The sequence below is a fragment of the Choloepus didactylus genome, chromosome 4 (genome assembly GCF_015220235.1).
Source record: "Choloepus didactylus isolate mChoDid1 chromosome 4, mChoDid1.pri, whole genome shotgun sequence".
NCBI lineage: Eukaryota > Metazoa > Chordata > Mammalia > Pilosa > Megalonychidae > Choloepus > Choloepus didactylus.
Window position 1 is genome coordinate 60069305 of NC_051310.1, and position 21418 is coordinate 60090722.

The 21418-nt window shown below is 35.6% G+C and overlaps 1 protein-coding gene across 1 annotated transcript in view; it reads right to left on the reverse strand.

The window, feature by feature from the left end:
* The window catches only part of GPR137C (G protein-coupled receptor 137C), a 77922-nt gene that overhangs the window by 18380 nt on the left and 38124 nt on the right, over positions 1–21418 (reverse strand). The window contains exons 2-3 of the mRNA XM_037832705.1: positions 15308–15351; positions 14225–14453 (exon numbers count right to left, since the gene is read on the reverse strand). Coding sequence (XP_037688633.1) covers positions 14225–14453; positions 15308–15351 — 273 coding nt within the window. The remainder of the gene's footprint in view (positions 1–14224; positions 14454–15307; positions 15352–21418) is intronic.

Consider the following 21418-nt stretch of genomic DNA (forward strand, 5'->3'; position numbering starts at 1 on the left):
GAATTTAGGAATAGATAAGATATAAACCCAAGGTTGTAAGCAGGGATTAATTGCTCAGAGTCAGCTCAACAATAGCATAAGAAATGAGACTTGGAGCATAAGAACTGGAGTAGCTAAGGCAGCAAACTAAAGAAGCTCCACAATTTAAGATGGAAAAAGTAAACTCAGTAACTGAAGAGAGAAATTATAAACAGAATATTAGGAAGGGGGCGATCACACCTATGAAAGGTGATGCAGTCTCCATCTCTCCACCAACATCCTCTCCAAATTCTGCTTAAGTCATATTTAGGGTGATGGAAGAGAAACATTTGTAGTATTTTAAACTGTTTCTTTAATTGTGGCCTAAATTACCACAAACACCACTCTATGGGTATTAACTGGGCTTCATGGAAGACCAGAAATACAGTTTGGTTGAATGTTGCTGTAAGCCATACAAAGGTAAGATGCTGATGATGCCTTCTACCCCAATACATTAAACAAAAAGGATCAAGGATTGAGTAAACTTGGGATAGAAAGGTGTTCATTGATAGTAATTAAAACTGTTAGGAATTAAAGGGAGAGGTAAAATTCATTATTTGTAAATGCATGACTAGGTTGGGAGACATAAATTTAAAATTGTGCATATATAAAATTGTGCCTGTCCGTGCCAGAAATGTAAGACTAAAAGCTTAACTTTTATTTGCCCTGCCTTTGAGTGCTCCTTCATATACAGAACCCCAACTTTCTATCCCAGGGATGAAATATCTACCATTGTGTTTGGCCTTTTTATGCTGAGAATTATTTTTTCCTTTAAAAATGATATGCCTCATTTTTAAATCCTTTATTTTTTTCTGAAATTGAAAGGATTTTAGAATAAAAATAGTTCAATCAGTATGCATTTTAGTAGTGAAAGTTATAATGTTGATAAAAAATAAATTCAAACATTCCACAGAAATCACACAAAAGAAGGCAAAGCAAACAGCAATTAAAAAAATCGTAGTGGGAGAAAAAGATGAATATTAACAATTAATCATGTCAATATGAGCTATCCTATAAAAAGGGGTGTTAACTAACAGAAAGCAAACTCCATAGTATTTGTCTAAGTTAATGAGACACACTTGAAATGTTAGCAATATACAAAATTCTCTATTATGCAAAAAAAACTAAGATTGTAGTAAAAGATACAATAGATTTCATAACAAAAAACCCACAATTAAAAAGGCCATTACAACATTTCAACAGCATTTCTTCCTGAATTTTGTAGGAAAAACTAGTTAAATACTTGACAAAATATAATCTATTGGAGATTTCAATCTTTGTCAAAATCTTAAAGATTTAGCCAACAAAATCAGGATAGAACGGTACATAAGTAAGGTAGAGTCAAGTAAAATTAAAATTAATTTAAATATTCAAAATAGAAATGCTATCCTTCAGTATTCTTACTTTTGGGGGTCATTGATCCTTTTGAGAATTTGATTAAATATATAGGACCCCTCCCCAGATAAATGTGCATAAACATTTTGCCAACAATTTCAGGTACTCAGGGATTCACTGAAGCTAGGTTACCATCCCCTTTAGACCATAATAGCTAAATTTATTAGTACTTTCTAACAGCTAGGCATTATACTAAGCACTTTACACGCATTTTCATTTAATCCTTACAAGAAACTTATAGGCTAGGCACTACTATTCTCATAACAACCCATGATATCAATACTATCATTATCTCCATTTTACAAATCAGAGAAGGGAAGCTTAGGGATGCTAAGATAATTGTCCAAGGTCACACAGCTAATAAGCAGCAGAACTGGGATTCACATCTATATCACCTGTTCGGGTTTGCTAATGCTGCCTTCTTGCAAAATACCAGAAATGGATTGGCTTTTATAAAGGGGGTTTATTTGGTTACACAGTTACAGCCTTAAGGCCATAAAGTGTCCGAGGTAATGCATCAACAATCAGGTACTTTCACTGGACGATTCCCAATGGCATCCAGAAGGCATGTGGTTGGTGTCTGCTCCAAGTTCTGGTTTCAAAATGGATTTCTCCCAGGACGTTCCTCTCTAGGCTTCAGCTTCTCTCCAAAATGTCACTCTCAGTTGCTCTTGAGGCGTTTGTCCTCTCTTAGCTTCTCCGAAGCAAAAGTCTGCTTTCAAAGGCCATCTCCAAAATGTCTCTCTGTAAATTGTAGTTCCTCTCTCAGCTCCTGTGCATTCTTCCAAGTGTCCCTCTTGGCTGTAGGAAGACCGCTCCTTCTGTCTGAGCTTATATAATGCTCCAGTCAACTAATCAAGTCCCATGCTGAATTGGCAGGGCCACACCTCCATGGAAATTATCCAATCAGAGCTATCACCCACAATTGGGTGGGGCACATTTCCATGGAAACAACCTAATCCAAACATTCCAATGTAATCTCCACAATCTTGTCTGCCCCACAAGATTACATCAAAGATAATGGTGTTGCGGGGGACATAATATATTCAAACTGGCACATTCCACCCCCTGGACAGCAAAATGACATGATCTTTCCATATACAAAACACATTCATCCCACAACAATATCACAGAAACTTAAATCAGTTCAGCAACAATAGTTAAGTTCAAGATCCCTTCAAAATCAGTTACAGGCATGGTCCGTCCAAAAGCATTATTGCCCTCTAGCTGTGGACCTGTGAAACTTAGAACAAGTTGTGTACTTACAATATACAAAGGAGGAACAGTCATAGGGTAAATGCTCCCACTGCCATAAGGAAAAACTGAAAGGAAAACGGGGTTAACAGGACCAAAACAGTTCCTAAAACCTGAAGGGCAAACTCCGTTAGATTTCAAAGTCTGAGAGTCATTTATAGAATGACGTTTTATCCTTGGGGCTTGAGAGAGCAGGAGTCTAAGTCTTCCTAACGGCCTTTGTGGCAGCCCTTTCCTCTCCAAATGCTGAGGTGAGTATTCCAACATATCCACACACTGGGGAGATCACCTTCTCAGCCCCACCCTCCTCAAACTTTGGGCAGCATCTGGATTCTCTTCCACCTTCAGGGCACATGCTCAACCCCTTCAGAACAGCCGGGTGGCGGCCAGGCTCTCCCCAGTCCTCTGGGAATGTGCTCCACCCTTTTTGAGGCCTGAGGTGGTAACACCTTTCCTGAACATTGAGGTGGAAGGCCCACCCTCGACCTCTGGGGCAAACTCACCCTTTCCATGCATGTGGGCCACTCCACTCTTCCAGCCTGAGACCTCTTGACTCAGACCTCAACCTCCATGCTCCATCTTTGAAGAAATTTTTCCTTCAATTTGTTCCTGGTGTGTCTCCTCCAGTCTCAACCAGCAGTGGCTCTGTCTGTAAAGAGCTTGCAAAAATTCTGTTGGCTTTGCATGAAGCACACAGGGGTCAAAGCCATCAGACAGTAGGACTTTCCCCAAATCCTTTCTGCTTAACTCCTTCTCCAATCTTGGCTTGTATTGAAATGACGGCTGGGTTCCATGTTTGGTTACATCCTCACATTGGGCTGTAGCTTCTGGGGTTTCAGCCCCTGGAAGCCCAGAGTTTTTCAGGCCATCAGTTTCTGGTTTCTTTGAAACCAAGAGTTCTTCTCTCAGCTTATCTCTGTCCCTTCGCATTTTACTATAAGCTGCAAGTGAAAGCCAGGCTACTTCTATATTTTGCTTGGAGATCTCATCAGCTAAATATCCCAGGTGTCGCTTTCAAATTCTGCCTTCCATCCAACACCTGGACTCAATTCTGCCAAATTCTCTGCCACTTTAAAACAAGGATCACCTTCCTTCCAGTGTGCAACAACACATTCATCATTTCTGCTCAAGGCCTCATCAGAAGTCTTTAGAGTTGATATTTCCACAGTCTCTTCAAAGCAGTTTAGGCCTTTTCTATCAAGCTCCTCACAGTTCTTCCAGAATCTTCCCCTTATCCATTTAAAAAGCCGTTCCCACATGTTTGGTATTTGCAAACTCAGCAGCGCCAGCACCCCACTTCTGGTACCAAAATCTGTTCCAGTTTGCTAATGCTGCCTTCTTGCAAAATACCAGAAATGGATTGGCTTTTCTAAAGGGGGTTTATTTGGTTACACAGTTACAGTCTTAAGGCCATAAAGTGTCCAAGGTAACGCATCAACAATTGGGTACTTTCACTGGACGATGGCCAATGGTGTACAGAAAACCTCCGTTAGCTGGGAAGGCATGTGGCTGGCGTCTGCTGCAAGTTCTGGTTTCAAAATGGATTTCTCCCAGGACATTCCTCTCTAGGCTTCAACTTCTCTCCAAAATCTCACTCTCAGTTGCTCTTGGGGTGTTTGTCCTCTCTTAGCTTCTCCGAAGCAAAAGTCTGCTTTCAAAGGCCATCTCCAAAATGTCTCTGTGAACTGCAGTTCCTCTCTCAGCTCCTATGTATTCTTCAGTGTCCCTCTTGTCTGTAGCAAGCCCGCTCCTTCTGTCTGAGCTTATATAATGCTCCAGTCAACTAATCAAGTCCCATGCTGAATGGGCGGGGCCACATCTTCATGGAAATTATCCAATCAGAGTTATCACCCACAGTTGGGTGGGGCACATTTCCATGGAAACAATCTAATCCAAACATTCCAACTTAATCTCCACTAATATGTCTGCCCCACAAGATTACATGAAAGATAATGGTGTTTTGGGGGACATAATATATTCAAACTGGCACATCTCTAGTCCCAGTTTTCCAGCTTTTAATCATTATGACATGCTGTCTGTTACTTAAGATTTTTTCCATATTAATTTTTAAAATATATATACCTGAAAAAAGAGATACAGACATATCCAATTCCATTTTTATTTATACCATCCTTATTGTGAAAAAAGAATTTGAAGCAGATATAGAGATATGCACAAGGTAAGAAATAAACATAGGAATGTGTGGAGGGAAAAGGTAAGAAAATGAGATAGAGCCAGAAACTAGAGGTAGAGCCAGAACAGAAAATGCATTATCATAAGGTTATCAATGATTGGTAAGAGGAGAGTCACATATATGCTCTGAACAACACAGTGCCAGAGGAAAGGGTTTAATCAACACTGTTTTTCCTGGTATGGAATCTGAGAAAAAGATCTTTTATGGGGCCACTGTGCAGACACTATTCTCAACATCATAAAATAGTGACTTTAAGGATAAATTTTTCTTAAATCATTTCTTGATGTAGGCCAAAGCATAAGGTAAAAAAAGAGGTGTGAGAAGACAATTCTACCCAGGATATAATGCAGTCTTAGTAAAAAACCACAATGATTTGGATTGAGCTGAGGATCAAATGTAGAATAGATAGGGAACTGGACAGACTGCACATCCTTCAGGTAATCTTTCTGCCAATTAAGCTTTTGAATTTGACAGCTGAGAGTTTATTTTCTCTGACAAGAACACGTCAGATATCCTAAATTCTTTATTAGGCCAGATAAATATGCATGGACAATCAAACAGAGGGAAAAACTGATAACTTCTTATTGAATTTGGGCCCAAAGAGGAAAGACGTCTGAATTTTAGACTGTCCTCCAATGGGGTGAGCTGAAGGAAGACCTGTGGATAGAGATAATATCTAATTCACATCAATGTGTAAATATATAATGCTTGAGACATAGCTGACAGTCAAACAGAAAATTTTCTTTATTTTTAAATCAGGAATATTTTCACAGCATATCAAAGATTATGGTAAGCTGCCAAACCAGCATTTAAGAAAACATATTGCTCTAAATACCTATATTAGTGTACAAAATAATAAATCAATGTTCTATGACAGAACACAACATGGAACAAAATAACAATGTTAAATGTGTAAGAAGAAAAAAATGAAAGAGCAGAAATGAACTATGCAAATTGACGATAACTAGTATTTAAAAAGCAAGTTAAATGTTGCTATTTTGAAAAAGAGAACCAAATCATGACACTATTCCAATTGCTAAAAGAAAAGAATTTTAAAAAGTAATAAAAAAATAACATGAAAGATAATTAAGTCCTCTGTACAGAGACTGGGGTGGAGAGGTCTAGATGTAATTATTAGACTCCTAACTCATTCTTATTTTAAAAAAAAGGCAACACAAAACTGATTTTGAAGAAAATGAACAATATGGAGGCTGGTATTCTTTTTGAAAACTACTCGGAGGTCTATCAGTAACACAAGAGTTAAATTTTGGCATATATCCATAGGACGGAATGTTATTCAGGCTTATAAAGAGTTTTTAATAGCATGAGAAAATGCTTTACTAGTCTAAGGGGAAAAGCAGGATATAAAATTATATTTACATTGAGTCCAAATACAGTTAAGTGTCAGAGGTGACACTGTGGTTGATTTTTCATTTTTTAAATCATATTTTTTCATAATACAAAGTTCTTTTTAACAATCAGAAGGAATACTTTTGAGTAATAAGGTTCAAATGGATACCTGCCTATATAACTATAGGACAAATCTGATGGCAATAAAACCTGCATATGAATAGAAGAGTAATGGGAAAAACAAGATAAAAACAAGAACATTTACCAAAATACAGGATTCTACCAAAAGGACAATGGAAAAATCTGTTCAAAATTTTTAAAGTTGAAATATGATGGTGAAGATAACAGCAGCAACCTTTTATTTCTTAGTGCCGGGAAGTATACTATCATTTCCCACAAATGATCATTTTATCCTTGCAACACCACTGTGGAGATACTTACTTACCTATCTCCAGTTTAGGGAAGGACAGAGAGGTTGAAATACCAAAGTCATACAGTTAATAAATGGTAGAGCTCTATGTCAAACCTAGGTAATCTAACTACTTTGCTGAACTGCATAGTATATGTTATTCATCTCAGTTTATGAGATAAATGTTTATACTCTAAAACCAAAAAAGAAAAAGATTGGTTACATCTAGGTTAACACACCTTATATAATATCATAGTAACAGAAATATAAAACATTAAAAGAAATGGTAAAATAGGGTTTATTCCAGGAATTCAAGGAACAGAAGGAAATCTAGTCAAATAATTTACTGTATTTGTAGAATAAACAGTAAAAACAAAATTGTAGCAATATCAATACTTGCTGAGAAGGATTTAATAAGTTTAAAAATCGTTTAACTAAACATACACAAGACTATTAATTGTGAAGACTATAATTCTTAACAAAGGTAATATATTTTAATACAAATAGAAAATATAAGTGTCAAATATATAAAGAACAAATATCCAGATTCTGTTCTATAAGTGTAGATAGTAAATCTCTATATGGAAATATATATGCATATCGGTTAAATAAATTTAAATTAAAACTTTGAAGACACATTAATTAAAATAATCTAAATAAATAAAATTTGAATCCAAATACAGATGGAGCAGAGGAAATGAAGCACATGTTTATATACACTGATGATCGCATTATAAAATGGCTTGTTCTTTTAGAAAGTAGTATGGCAAAATCTATTAAGAATATATGTGAAATAATGCCATTAATAAGCATACAAAGAAACATTCATCCAGATTACTATTTAAAAATGCATATCCTAAAAGATTATTAAGTAAACATAGAGTGATGCAAATGGGGTCAATTCATGGTTATAAAGAACCTCTGTTTATAAAAAAAAAATATTTTTTGACCACCTACTATATGCCAGGCATTATTTTAGACAAAAGGGTCAGAAAATGAATATTCAGACAAAGGAACTATGTTTAGAGTTTATACTTTAGGACAAAGAAGCAGAAGTAAATGTGCAAACAAATGAACACATAATTTCAGCTACTGACAAATGCTATGATGATATAGTAATTGCATCGGGAGGGATAATCTTAGCTAGGGAAAGCAACTTTGAAAAAGTGACCTCTGAGCTGATACCTGAATGCAAAGAAGCCATCATATGTCTACCTGTAGGAAGTTCAATTTAGGCAAAGGGAACAATATATACAAAAGCTATATGGGTTGCTGTGTGTTTCATGGTGAGGAACTCAGGGGGGAAAAAAGCCCATGTGGCTGGAATAGAGAAAAGGAGAGTGGTAGGAGGTGAGATTAGAAAGACAGACAGGAGCCAGGTAATATTAAGGCCTACAAGCCGCAATGCCTCTGCTTCTTAAGCTTCTTTTTTTAAAAATTTTAATTTTTTTTTTAAAATTCAATTTTATTGAGATTGTTCACATACCATACAATCATCCAAAGTGCACAATCAATTGGCCAAGGTACCATGATACAGCCATGCATCCATCACAATTTTTTTTTTTCAATTTTTAGAACATTTTCATTACTCCAGAAAAGAAATAAAAGCAAAAAAGAAAACTCAAATCCTCCCATACTCCTAACCACCACCCCCTCCATTACTGACTCATAGTATTGGTATAGTACATTTGTTACTGTTGATGAAAGAATGTTAGAATACTACTAACTGTAGTATATAGTTTGCAATAGGTATATTTTTTCTCTATATACCCCTCTATTATTAACTTCTAGTTATAGTGCCATACATTTATTCTAGTTCATGAAAGAGATTTCTAATATTTGTACAGTTAATCACAGACATTGTCCACCACAAGATTCACTGTTCTATACGTTCCCATATTTTAACCTCCAACTTTCCTTCTGGTGACATACGTGACCCTAAGCTTCCCCTTTCTACCACATTCACACACCATTCAGCACTGTTAGTTATTCTCACAATAATGTGCTACTGTCACCTCTGTCCATTTCCACACACTTAAGTTCAACCTAGTCAAACATTTTGCTCATAATAAGCAACTGCTTCCCATTAGCCTCGTTCTACATCCTGGTAACTTATATTTCATGTCTATGAGTTTACATATTATAATTAGTTCATATCAGTGAGACCATACAGTATTTGTCCTTATGTGTCAGACTTATTTCACTCAATATAGTGCCCTCAAGTTTTCTTCATCAACCCGTTCTTTTTAAGACGGTTTTGTTCATCCACCATACATTCTGTCCTAAGTGAACAATCAATGGTTCCCTGTATAATCATGTATTTACACATTCTCCACCATCACCACTATCTATATAAGGACATCTCCATATCTTCCACAAAGAAGAAGGAAGCATCAAAGAAGTAGAGAGACAAAAGAAAAAGAAAGAAAGAAAAAAAAGACACCTAAAAGCAACAAAAGGAAAGATAGAATTAAAGTACAACAAAAGAGTCAGACAACATCACCAATGCCAAGAGTCCCATACTCCTCCCTTATATCCCCCTCTTATAGACATTTAGCTTTGGTATATTGCCTTTGTTACATTAAAGAAAGCATAATATAATGTTTCTGTTAACTATAGTCTCTAGTTTGCACTGATTTTATTTTTTTCCCCAATACCACCCCATTTTTAACACCTTGCAAGGTAATGACATTCATTTGTTCTCCCTCATGTAAAAACATATTTGTACATTTTATCACAATTGTTGAGCACTCCAGGTTTCACTGAGTTATACAGTCCCAGTCTTTATCTTTCCTCTTTCCTTCTGGTGTCCCACATGCTCCTAACCTCCCTCTTTCAACCATACTCACATCTTCTGGGTGTGCTACCATCACCCAAAACTGTGTTCCAAACCTCTCCTTCCTGTCTTTTCCTATCTGTCTGTAGTGCTCCTTTTAGTATTTCCTGTAGGGCAGGTGTCTAGTTCACAAAGTCTCTCATTGTCTGTTTCTCAGGAAATATTTTGAGCTCTCCTTCATATTTGAAGGACACTTTTGCTGGATATAGGATTCTTGGTTGGCGGTTTTTCTCTTTCAGTATCTTAAATATATCACACCACTTCCTTCTTGCCTCCATGGTTTCTACTGAGATATCCGCACATAGTCTTATCAAGCTTCCTTTGTATGTGATGGATCGCTTTCCTCTTGCTGCTTTCAGGATTTGCTCTTTGACATTTGATAATCTGATTATTCAGTGTCTTGGTGTAGGCCTATTCAGATCTATTCTGTTGGGGTATGCTGCGCTTCTTGGATCCTAATTTTGTGTCTTTTATAAGAGATGGGAAATTTTCATTGATTATTTCCTCTAGTATTGCTTCTGCCCCTTTTCCCTTCTCTTTCCTTCTGGGACACCCATGTCATGTACTTTCATGTGCTTCATGTTGTCATTCAATTCCCTAAGACGTTGCTCAAATTTTTCCATTCTTTTCCCTATCTGTTCTTTTGTGTGTAGGATTTGAAGTATCTTGTCCTCCAGTTCCTGAGTGTTTTCTTCTGCCTCTTGAGATCTGCTGTTGTATGTCTCCATTGTATTTTTCATGTCTTATGTTGTGCTTTTCATTTCCATAGATTCTGCCAGTTGTTTTTTCAAACTTTGGATTTCTACCTTATGTTCACCCAGTGTTTTCTTTATACTCTTCATTTCTTTTGCCATATCTTCCATAAACTTTTTTGAATTGATTTAGCATTAGTTGTTTCAATTCCTGTATCTCAGCTGAAGTATAAGTTTGTTCCTTTGATGGGTCGTATCCTTGTTTTTCCTAGTGTAATTTGTAGTTTTCTGTTGTCTACGCATCTGGATTCCTTGGTAAGCCCAATCAGATTTTCCCAGACCAGAACAGGCTCAGGTCTCAGAATGGGGCTATATTCTATGCCAAGTTTCCCTGAGTGTGTGTTTTAGAAGATTGGTAGACTTTCCTGTGAGGCCTCTAGCCATTGTGCTTTTCCTAACCTGCTCAGCAGGTGGCACCTGTCAGCCTGTTGTTCCTGACTGGTGTAAAGAGGTGTGGCTCCTTTAATTTTCAGTTTAGGTTGTTTCTGATTTGACTGTTTTCCCACAGGCCCTGGGGTCTGAGTTCTAAAGGAAGGGCTGGCACTAGAGCTGGGCCCTACTTCCTTGCTCTTAGGGAAGATATATCCCTAGGGAGTTATCTTCTGCATCTGAATTACTCCCATGTTTCTCTGACTCTGTTAACTCCACCCCTATATGGGTCAGAGTGCTGTGAACTGAAAATGGCTGAGGCTCTCTCCACAGAGAAAGAAAGCCCCCTTTCAGAGCCAGTCCACAGCTTCCAGTTTCACCCATGAGTCAGAGAGAGCACCTCGTCTTCCGGGCTCCCTTTCCCAAGGGACAGGCATTTTCTGGCTAAGGTCAGTCATCTCTAAAAGCCTCTGTATTTTTCCTCCTTTTTTTTAACTACATTTTTTTTTTTTTTTCTTTCTGTCAGCCCCACCTCCTCTTCACTGGAAGCGATCTCAGGGTACTTTGCTGCTTGTTAGGGGTTTGTCTATGTTTGCAGCTTGTATTCAGCAGTCCACATTTGTTAATTAAAACCCCAGCTGGAGCTAGGTTGTGCTATGTTTGCTCCCTCTGGTAATGCTGCTTTTTCCCACAGCGAGGTTCTGTAGCTCAGCCTGCTATTGGTGGAGGGGGCTCCTGGTGCCATTCTGCAGTTTTTACTCACAGCTTTTATGCTGTGATCTCAGCCATTCCACCCAATCCAGGTTGGTGTACTATGTGTGGACAGTTACATTTCTCCCCCAGCAGTTATTCCAGATCATTTTCTAGTTGTTCCTGGTTATTTATTAGCTGCTCCAGGGGACTATCCAAACTCCACACCTCTCTATGCCACCATCTTGCTCTCTCCTTTTTTTTTTTTATTTTGAAAAATCTAATTATTGTGAGATAATGTGAAGATCAACTAGAACAGAGTATGGTGCATAGTAGCTACTGATAGTTATGCTCATTAGATTTATTTTCCTGTGAAGCTGCTCAAATGGAGAAAAATGGATAGAAGAATAGTTTTAAATGAAAAGGATGATAGGAGTTTGTGTCAGGAAACAAGGAATGAAGGAAGAATCAGAGTACTTTAAACATGAGTCTGAATCAATGGGAGAACAATGACACTGACAAAACCAGAACAATATAGAAAGATGCAGTTTGCAGGTGGGAACAGAAGGAGGTATTTGGGCTGGTGAAAATATCCAAAAGGTAGCTGAGCTACAGAACTAGATAGAAATAATTATTTGTAGGTCATCATTCAAATTAGTGTTTATTGACCCCCAAGTGTGAGGCACCATGGGAGATGTGAATATTAAGTAGATCTGACTTCTAATAGCTCAGAGAGAAAAATGGGACATGTACACACAAATGCTACATAGCAAAACTGGGAAGTATCCCAAGAGAGTAATAAATAAAATTTTAAGAGAATTCAAATACAGTACTATTTCTGGATTTTTGTTTGGAGATGAGAGAGAAGGGAGAAAACTAAGTTTGCAAAAAGGGGAAACATTTGAGTTGGGCCTTTAAAGTTAAGCAAGATATAGACAGACAGGCATAGGGCTCTGGGAAAGAAAAAGGCATTCCAGAAATCTGAAACATTCAAGGGAAATAGGGGCAGCAAAGAGTACTGTGTGTTGGCTGGAAATAAGGAAGGAAAAATTTAGTTTAGACATATTATGGAGCGTCTAATTAGCAGAGACTATGTAGAGGAAGGAAGGAAGAATAAAAAGGAATAAAAGAGAAGCAAAGTCTGAGTCTTAGGGAAATGATCTTGTGAATAGCAAGAAACAAGATCAGTTTTAAGGTAGAAGAGGTAGATGCTCAAAAGACATCTGTTGATTGAATAAAAGAAATGGCCACTACTGTATACTGTTAGAGAAGTCAAAAAACAAAAATGAGCCTAGTTATCAGGAAGACTAAGAACTACATAATAGTATAATATGATACACATAATGTAGTATCTTATATTTTATTTATCTTTATAGGAATGTATCTGAACATGTCTCTCTGTAGTATTCCTAGAGAATTCTGACTCCATGCAGCTTTTAAATTTAGGCCTTTAATAATAATAATAATAATAATAATAATAATAATAATAATAAGCGAATACCTTTCATATGATAGTTAGGAAAAGTTATTTTAAATAATTCTGGATGACTTATCACATGAACTTCTCTTCTTAGACTGGCAACTTTTCTACATTCAGAGAATTATCCATTTCAAAGTAAGTAAAACCAAACATACGAAGGTACTAAGGTACCCAGAAGAAGTGCTTTAAATTCAGTCACATCTAATTATGCTTTAACACTAGATAAGCAAAAGTATAAATTCTGTGGTGAGTTTTTACATTAAGATGTTCTTGCTACCACATAAAGATTATGGGCCATAACAGTAACTTTATTATTTTTGATGATCAAATATTTAGTCAAATAGCGAAAATATCTGACTTTAGGAATTAACTCTTTAGAACAGAAGTTCAATAAAATAATTTCCCAGGTTATATGAATAGGTTTGAAAGTTTGACTCTATATAATGTCTTTCTTTACAGATATATATATATATATATATATATATATATATATATATATATTGCTGCATTTGGAATTTAGTTTAAAAATAAAATTAAATCCTCCACCTAAATTTAAGTACAAGTTGATTACCATATATTTAAGAGTAGTAGCTTACTTTACTAGGACTATTTTAGGGAAAGGAACAATATAGAAATCTAAAAATGTTCTGGAGAACTGTTCTGTTTAAGATAGTATTTTGCTTATTTTCAGTGAATAGGCAGTGATGCAAGTTAAAGCAGGCTCTCCTTGGCAAGTGATTGTAAAAATGAGTGTATGTATCCCAATATCCACACATCTACCCCCAACCCTATGCCATACATACATACACTGTGATGACAGATTAATCACTCAACCACATTGTCAATCAACAACAGTAGAAACTTCTATGGGTCTTTGTTAATAGGTTGGTATTTGGTTTCTGTTTGCTGATCCAAAGAACAAGGAAAGGGAGAGCAAGGTATTTACAAATTTAGCTTATATGACTAGCTGATTCAAGTATCATAGAAACTTGATAATATGGAGTGGTTGTGTCTTTTAAACCTTTGTACAAATAAATCCTGCTTTACCAATAGGACATCTTAACATTATTAACCCACTGTGTCTAGTAAATTTGTTTAATGGCAATAATGCTACCCTTACTGGGACAAAAATCTTAAGTTGTTAGTGCAGCATTATAAATTAGACTATTTTTGAGTCATTCATACAAATTCTGATTTATTTCATTTAACTAGCCTCCAACATGGAGGATACAAGGATATACAGACGATATAAAAAAATACAATTTGCCTAGAATAAGCTGTTTTTTTTCTTTAAAAACAATTGTTTAATAAGGGCCAAGTTTCAAATACTTTTTAACTTCTAGTGACTATTCTTTCATGCTCAAAAATGTACCTGTCATTCAGGATACATTTAAAAAGTAACATAAATTTTCAATTAAAATATGGATCACAGGATTTAAGTTAGATTTTCAAGTACAAATTTAGGAAAAATACTTACCTTTGATTCGAGGTAGACATTTGCTGATGACATTTTTGTAATTTTGCATATGTAACTAACTAAAGAGATGGCACAAAGAATAAACAGGCTATCATTAATTAGTGCTCGAACAAACACAGTCCATTTCAACTGATTTTCTGGGACATCTCCATGGACTAGCACTGCACAAGTCAAGTTCACCACTAAAAAGAGAAGGCTTGCCAATATAAAGCCTAAATGCAGTAGAATTCTGGAAAGAAAAAAAGATACAAGTTTATTAGATGTTTATAAGACTAAAGAGAAATTAAATTTAATTCTAAATTAGCGTGCTATTTTAAGTACAATAATCTCTTCAGTCTAAAATGGTTATACTTTCATTTAGTACAAGTTTAAAAATCATTTAGAGTTACTTGGGATACCTTTGCAGTTAGGAAATTAGTACCCAAACCATTTTAAATGGCTTTAGATTTTTAAGTATTAATTTCAGAAATAACCTCATGTGGACTTGCATTTAGTTGTCTTTACTAGGACGAATAATACAGGGCTATTTTAACACATTTCACTAAAAGCTGAATTTTTCACTTTTATAACTATTAAGCATATTTTCATTGACCTTTCTATTCCAAACAATAATTACAAATTTTGAAATCCAAAAGGTACCTTAAAATTATCTATAAATCCAAGGAATTACAGTAGTTTAAGAAATCCAAGCATAGAGAGGATAAATAAATGGCACAGTTGACAAGTTAGTGGGAAACAGGTCTGAAACGCAGGTTTCTTGACTCCCCAGCTCAACACTCTTATTTTTGAGGTTAATCAGCAGTGAACATTATCTATGCCATGGAACTATAGCATACATTCTCATCCCATAAAATAAAATAAAATATAATAAAATTTTATTTATTTAAAAAAAATAAAAAATTATTAGGCAGCTATATAGCTGAAGGGGAGAACTGTGGGCTAGCTACTCAACTCATTTCCTTTGAACCCGTCTAACTATTTGAGTTTTTATAAAACAGCGAAGGCACTCTCAACTACCACTCCCATCTAACTTTGAGAAGTCTACTGTGAAAAAAATTTAGCTCTTGCTACTTGTGAACTTACTTGTGTTTGTCAAGTTCATTGGCACATCTGACTTTACATATAACCTATAAAGAGAGTGTAAAAGAAAGTTTTGAAAACATGTACAATTTAGTATCTTTAAATTTATTTTGACTTTGTGTTTCAAAGCAGACATTTTACAACTACAAATAATAATAGCTAATAAGTAAAGTTCAAATGTTAATAGTTGAAATTCCATAAATAAAAAATAGATAGGTTTCCAAAAGCTTGAAAAATAAACTAACTTTCTTTGTTAGTCTTAAAGAGCTACTAAAACTTTAACAGTACTAATTCAGTTTAAACATTTATTGAACTTTTGTTATGAGCAGACATTGTGCTGGGTGGCTTGCCATGTATTCTAAACTTTTTCATGTATTCTAAACTTTATTACATGAAGTTTAGAATATAAAACCAAACTCATGTTTTGTCCTAAAATGGAACTACTTACTTAAACATGAATATGGCTGAATGTTCTCAGAGATCATTTTCCCCTTGGATGACATAAAGTAATAAAAGGAAACGAGGGACCAAAAATTGCACACAATGATCATTTAGTACACTTCCTTTCTTCACAAAGCCTTGCATAAAGCATGTGCCCAAATGCTTGTTGAATAAAGTTTGGCAAGCAGGTAAGTAGGATCTGAAGTAAACATGGTATTTACACTGTGGAGGGTTTCAAGGTTTCAAGTGCTACTGGTGAATTTGGACTTTATTCTTTAGATAATGGGAAGATATTGACAGTTTTTATGTAGGCAATTCACAATATGAAATTTCATTAATCTGGCATCAATGTACGGGCTACTTTAGAGGAACTACAGACAAGAAGCAGGAAAATTGGTTGTCAGACTACTGAAATAGGGTATGAGATCTTGGAGGTCTGGAAATAAAGAGGCAAGCACAAAACATTTTGAAAAAATAGTGTAAGTAGTTAATAACTTATTGGTATTGTTTAAACATTTACTGAGCAACTACTATATGCCAAATACTCTGAAAGATGCCATGGATTGATAAACATGACCACTGCTTCTGCTCTTGAGGCGCTCAGTGTATGGGAGATATAGGTAAACCATCTACTCTGACACACTGGGCTATAAATAGACAAAATTTACAGGAAGGTAGACTAGTTCAGTCCAGTCAGAAAGGGTAGAGTGTGTGCAGAAAAAACGATTTCTCAGTGGAGGACACATCTGAGCCAAGCCATGGAGGGAAAATGGGAGTTAGCTGAGTGAATGCTCAGGCAGATATAGCAGCATGTTGTACCTACTCATATCTACTGTAACTTGGTTAACAGTAACATCTATTAGATGCTGAATGTGATGGAGGGGGTCTAAGATAATGTTAACTTATTAGTCTCTAAATTCTACAACCTATCATTCCCCGTTGCATTTTCTCTACCTCCTCTACTGCTGTGGATTACTACAACCATTTTCTCTTCTTTTCTTTTTTAATTAGAGAAGTTGCTGGTTTATAGAATAATTATGCCAAAATACAGGATTCCCATTGACCACCCCACCTCTAACACCTTGCATTAGTGTGGAACATTTGTTACAACTGATGATAGCAAATTTTTATAATTGTACTATTAAGTAAAGTCCATGGTTTAACTTAGGGTTCCCTGTTTGTGTAGTGTAGTTTCATGGATTAAAAAAATTTTTTATTCTGTCACCATATATACAATCTAACATTTCCCCTTTTAATCATATTCAGATATGTATTTTAGTACTATTAATTGCATTCACAATTCTAATGGGTCTCTCTGCCTCCATTCTTAACTCTTTCTACATCTTTAGAAGGTAATGGTTTTTTCTTTTAGCTTTTATGTTGATATAATTAGACTTACAGAAAAGATGCAAGAATAATAATGTAAATTCCCAAAAGTTAACATATTACCACTTTTGCTTTATTCCTGTCTTTCTATATATGACTTTTTAAAAACTTTCCATTTTGAAATACTTTCAAATTTCATGACAGTTACAAAAATAAAACCAAAGGAAGCTTGAACATACTCCTAACCCCCTCCCCAGGTACCCAGAGACACCAATTTTAACATTTAGCCACATTTGCCGTATTATTCTATATATCTGTCTGCCTGCCTATCAATCCATTTACTGAATGTTTGTGTGTAGGTTGTATATATCATGAACACTTAATATTTGAACACTTAAAACTGCCATTGACATTTCCTAAGAACAAGAATATTCATTTACATAAGAACAGTTATCAGAAGCAGTTAACAAGTTCAAGAAATTTAATATTGATATAAAGCTTACAGTCTATCGTCCAATTTTTTCATGTCATAGTAATGTCCCCTTGAGCCTTTTCTCTTCCCTTGCCAGATCCCATCCAGGATCATTTATTGAATTTACTTTCATTGTCTCTTCAGTTGCTCTTTCTTCTTTTTTTTAATTGTGGGAACATATATGCAATACAAATTTTCCTATCTCAATCACTCTCAAGCATATCAGTCAATGGGACTAATAACATTCACTTTATTGTGGTATCATCACCACCTTCCATTACTAAAACTTTCCCATCTCTGCAAACAGAAACCCTACACTCATTATGCATTAACTCCCCATTTTCCCTGTCTCCTGCTCCTGGCAACATGTACTCTAATTTCTGTGAGCTTATATATTCTCCATTATTTTCTGTGTAGTTACCTACTATGGACTTAAATTTAACAACCTAAATCTATAACAATCTCATTTGATTTGATACCAACTTAACTTCGTTTCAGTATTATATACAAACTGTTCCTAAATACCTCCATCACCCCACGTTTATGTAGTTTTTGTCACAAATTACATGTTTATACATTAGGAGTCTAAAACCACTGATTTTACTATTACATTTTATACATTTGCCTTTTAGATCCTATAGAAGTAAAAAGTACAATTACAAATAAAAAATACACTAGTACTGGTACTTACCCATGTCATTACCCTCCCTGGAGATCTTTATTTCTTCATGTGGTTTTGACTATTGTCTATTGTCCTTTCCTTTCAACCTGCAGAACTCTTCTTACAGGGCCAGTCTAGAGGTAACGAAATCCCTCAGCTTTCGTTTATCTGGGAGGGTCTCCATCTTTCCATCATTTTTTTTAAAAACAGTTTTATTCGTAACACCAAGCAATCCATCCAAAGTGGACCCTCAATGGCTGTCAGTATAATCTCGGCTGTGTATTCATCACCACAGTCAAATTGAGAACACTTCCACTGCTCCAAAAAGAAAAATTCCATACCCCTTATATTTCCCTAATATTGACACTTAGCATTGGTATGGTGCCTTTGTTACAACTGATGAAAGAATATTACAATATTACTGTTAACTATAGTCCACAGTTTGCATTCGTTGTATTTTTTCCCAATACCTACCCGATAATTAACACACTGTAAGTGACATGCATTTGTTCTACTTCATGAAAGAACATTCTTGTATTTGTACTATTAACCACAGTCATAGTCCACAACAGGGTTCACTATGTTATACAGTCCCATGTTTTACACTCTAGCTTTCCTTCCAGAGACATACATGACCCTAAACTTCCCTTTTCAACCACAGTCACACTCATAATTCAGCGCTAATTACACTGACAATAATGTGCTACCATCACCTCTATCCATTTCCAAACATTTACAATCAACCTTATTAAACATTCTGCAAAAATTAAGCATCAGCAACCTTTCTCTATCTTTATTCTTCTCCTATCTCCTGGTAACTTATACACAAGATTTTAACTCCATGAGTTTGCTCACTATAATTAGTTCATATTAGTGAGACCATACAATACTTGTCCTTCTGTGTCTGGCTTATTTCACTCAGCACGTCCTCAAGGTTCATCCATGTTGTCACATGCATCAGGACTTCATTCCTTCTTAGAGCTGGATAATATCTCATCGTATGTATATACCACATTATGTTTATGCATTCGTCAGTTGATGGACACTTAGGTTGTTTCCATCTTTTGGCAACTGTGAATGATGCCACTATGAACATCAGTGTGCAAATGTCTGTTCGCATCCCTGCTTTCAGTTCCTCTGAGTATATATCTTGTAGCGGGCTTGCCGGATTATATGGCAACTATATCCTTAGCTTCCTGAGGAACTTCCAAATTATATTCCACAACAGCTTCACCATTCTAGATTCTCAGTAGCAGTGAGTAAATGTTTCTATTTCTCCACATCCCCTCCAACACTTGTAGTTTTGTTTTTTTTTAATACTGGCCATTCTAGTAGGTGTGAAATGATATCTCATGGTTTTGATTTGCATTTCCCTAATAGCTAGTGATGTTGAGCATCTTTTCATGTGCTTTTTAGCCATCTGTATTTCCCTTTTTGGAAAAGTGTCTTTTTAAGTCTTTGCCCATTTAAAAAATTCAGTTGTTTGCCTTTTTATTGTTGTTTTATAGGAGTTCTTTATATATTTGGATATCAAACCCTTACAAGATACGTGGTTTCCAAATATTTTCTCCCATTGAGTAGGCTACATTTTCATATTCTTGACAAGATCCTTTGAAGTTCAAAAGTATGTAATTTTGAGGAGGTCCCCTTCAGTTATGTTTTCTTTCATTGCATGTGCTTAGGGTGTAAAGTCTAAGAAACCACCACCTACCATAAGACCTTGAAGATGCTTCCTTACATTTTCTTCTAGGAGTTTTATGGGCCTGGCTTTTATATTTAGGTCCATTTTAAGTTAATTTTTGTATAAGTTGTAAGATATGGGTCCTCTTTCACTCTTTTGGATATGGATATCCAGTACTCCCAGCACCATTTGCTCTGTCCCAGTTTAGTGGATTTGGAAGCCTTGTCAAAAATTATTCGACCAGAGATGTGAGGGTCTACTTCTGAACTCTCAATTCAGTTCCATTGATCAATATAGCAATCTTTATGACAGTATCATGCTGTTTTGAACACTGTAGCTTTGTGATACGCTTTAATACAGAAGTGTGAGTCCTCCAACTTTGTTCTTCTTTCTCAAGATATTTTTGGCTATTTGGGGTCCCTCATACTTAATATAAATTTGATAGGTTTTCTATTTCTGCAAAATAGGCTGTTGAAATTTTGATTGGGATTTTGCATTGATCAATTTGGGTAGAACTGACACCTTGACAACATTTAGCCTTCCAATCCATGAACACAGAACGTCCTTCCATATGTTTAGGTCTTTGTTTCTTTTAGCAATGTTTTGTAGTTTTCTGTGTACAGGTCCTTTATATCCTTGGTTAAATTTACTCCTAAATATTTGATTCCTTTAGTTGCTATTATAAGTGGAATTCTTTTTCTTGATTTCCTCCTGAGGTTGCTCATTACTAGTGTATAGAAACACTACTGATTTTTGCATGTTGATCTTGTATCCTGCCACTTTACTGAACTCATTTATTAGCTCTAGTAGCTTTGTTGTAGGTTTTTTGGGACTTTCTAAATATTGGATGATGTCATCTGCAAATCGTGAAAGTTTTACTTCTTACTTTCCAATTCGGATGCCTTTTTTTTTTTTCCTAATTGCTCTAGATAGAATTTCTCATACAATGTTGTGACAGTTGTCATCCTTGTCTTGTTCCAGAACTTAGAGGGGAAGCTTTCAGTCTTTCACCCTTGAGTACTATGTCAGCAGTGGTTTTTCCATATATGCCCTTTATAATGCTGAGCAATTTTCCTTCTATTCATATCTTTTGAAGTGTTTTTATCAGGAAACGGTGCTGGATTTTGTCAAATGTCTTTTCTGCATCATTTGAGATGATCATGTGCGTTTTCCCCTTTGATTTGTTAATGTGATGTATAACATTAATTGATTTTCTTGTGTTGATCCACTCTTGCATACCTGGAATAAAACCCACTTGATCTTTGTGTATAATTCCTTTAATGTGCTGTTGTATTCGATTTTCTATTATTTTGTTGAAGATTTTTGCATCTATGTTCATTAGAGAAATTGGTCTGTAATTTTCTTTTCTTAAAGGCATCATTATCTGGCTTTGGTATTAGGGTGATGTCGGCATCATAGAATGAGTTAGGTAGTGTTCCCTTCTCTTCGATTTTTTGGAACAGTTTGAGGAAGACTTGTATTAATTCTTGGAATGATTGGTAGAATTCACTTGTAAAGTGAACTGGTCCTGGC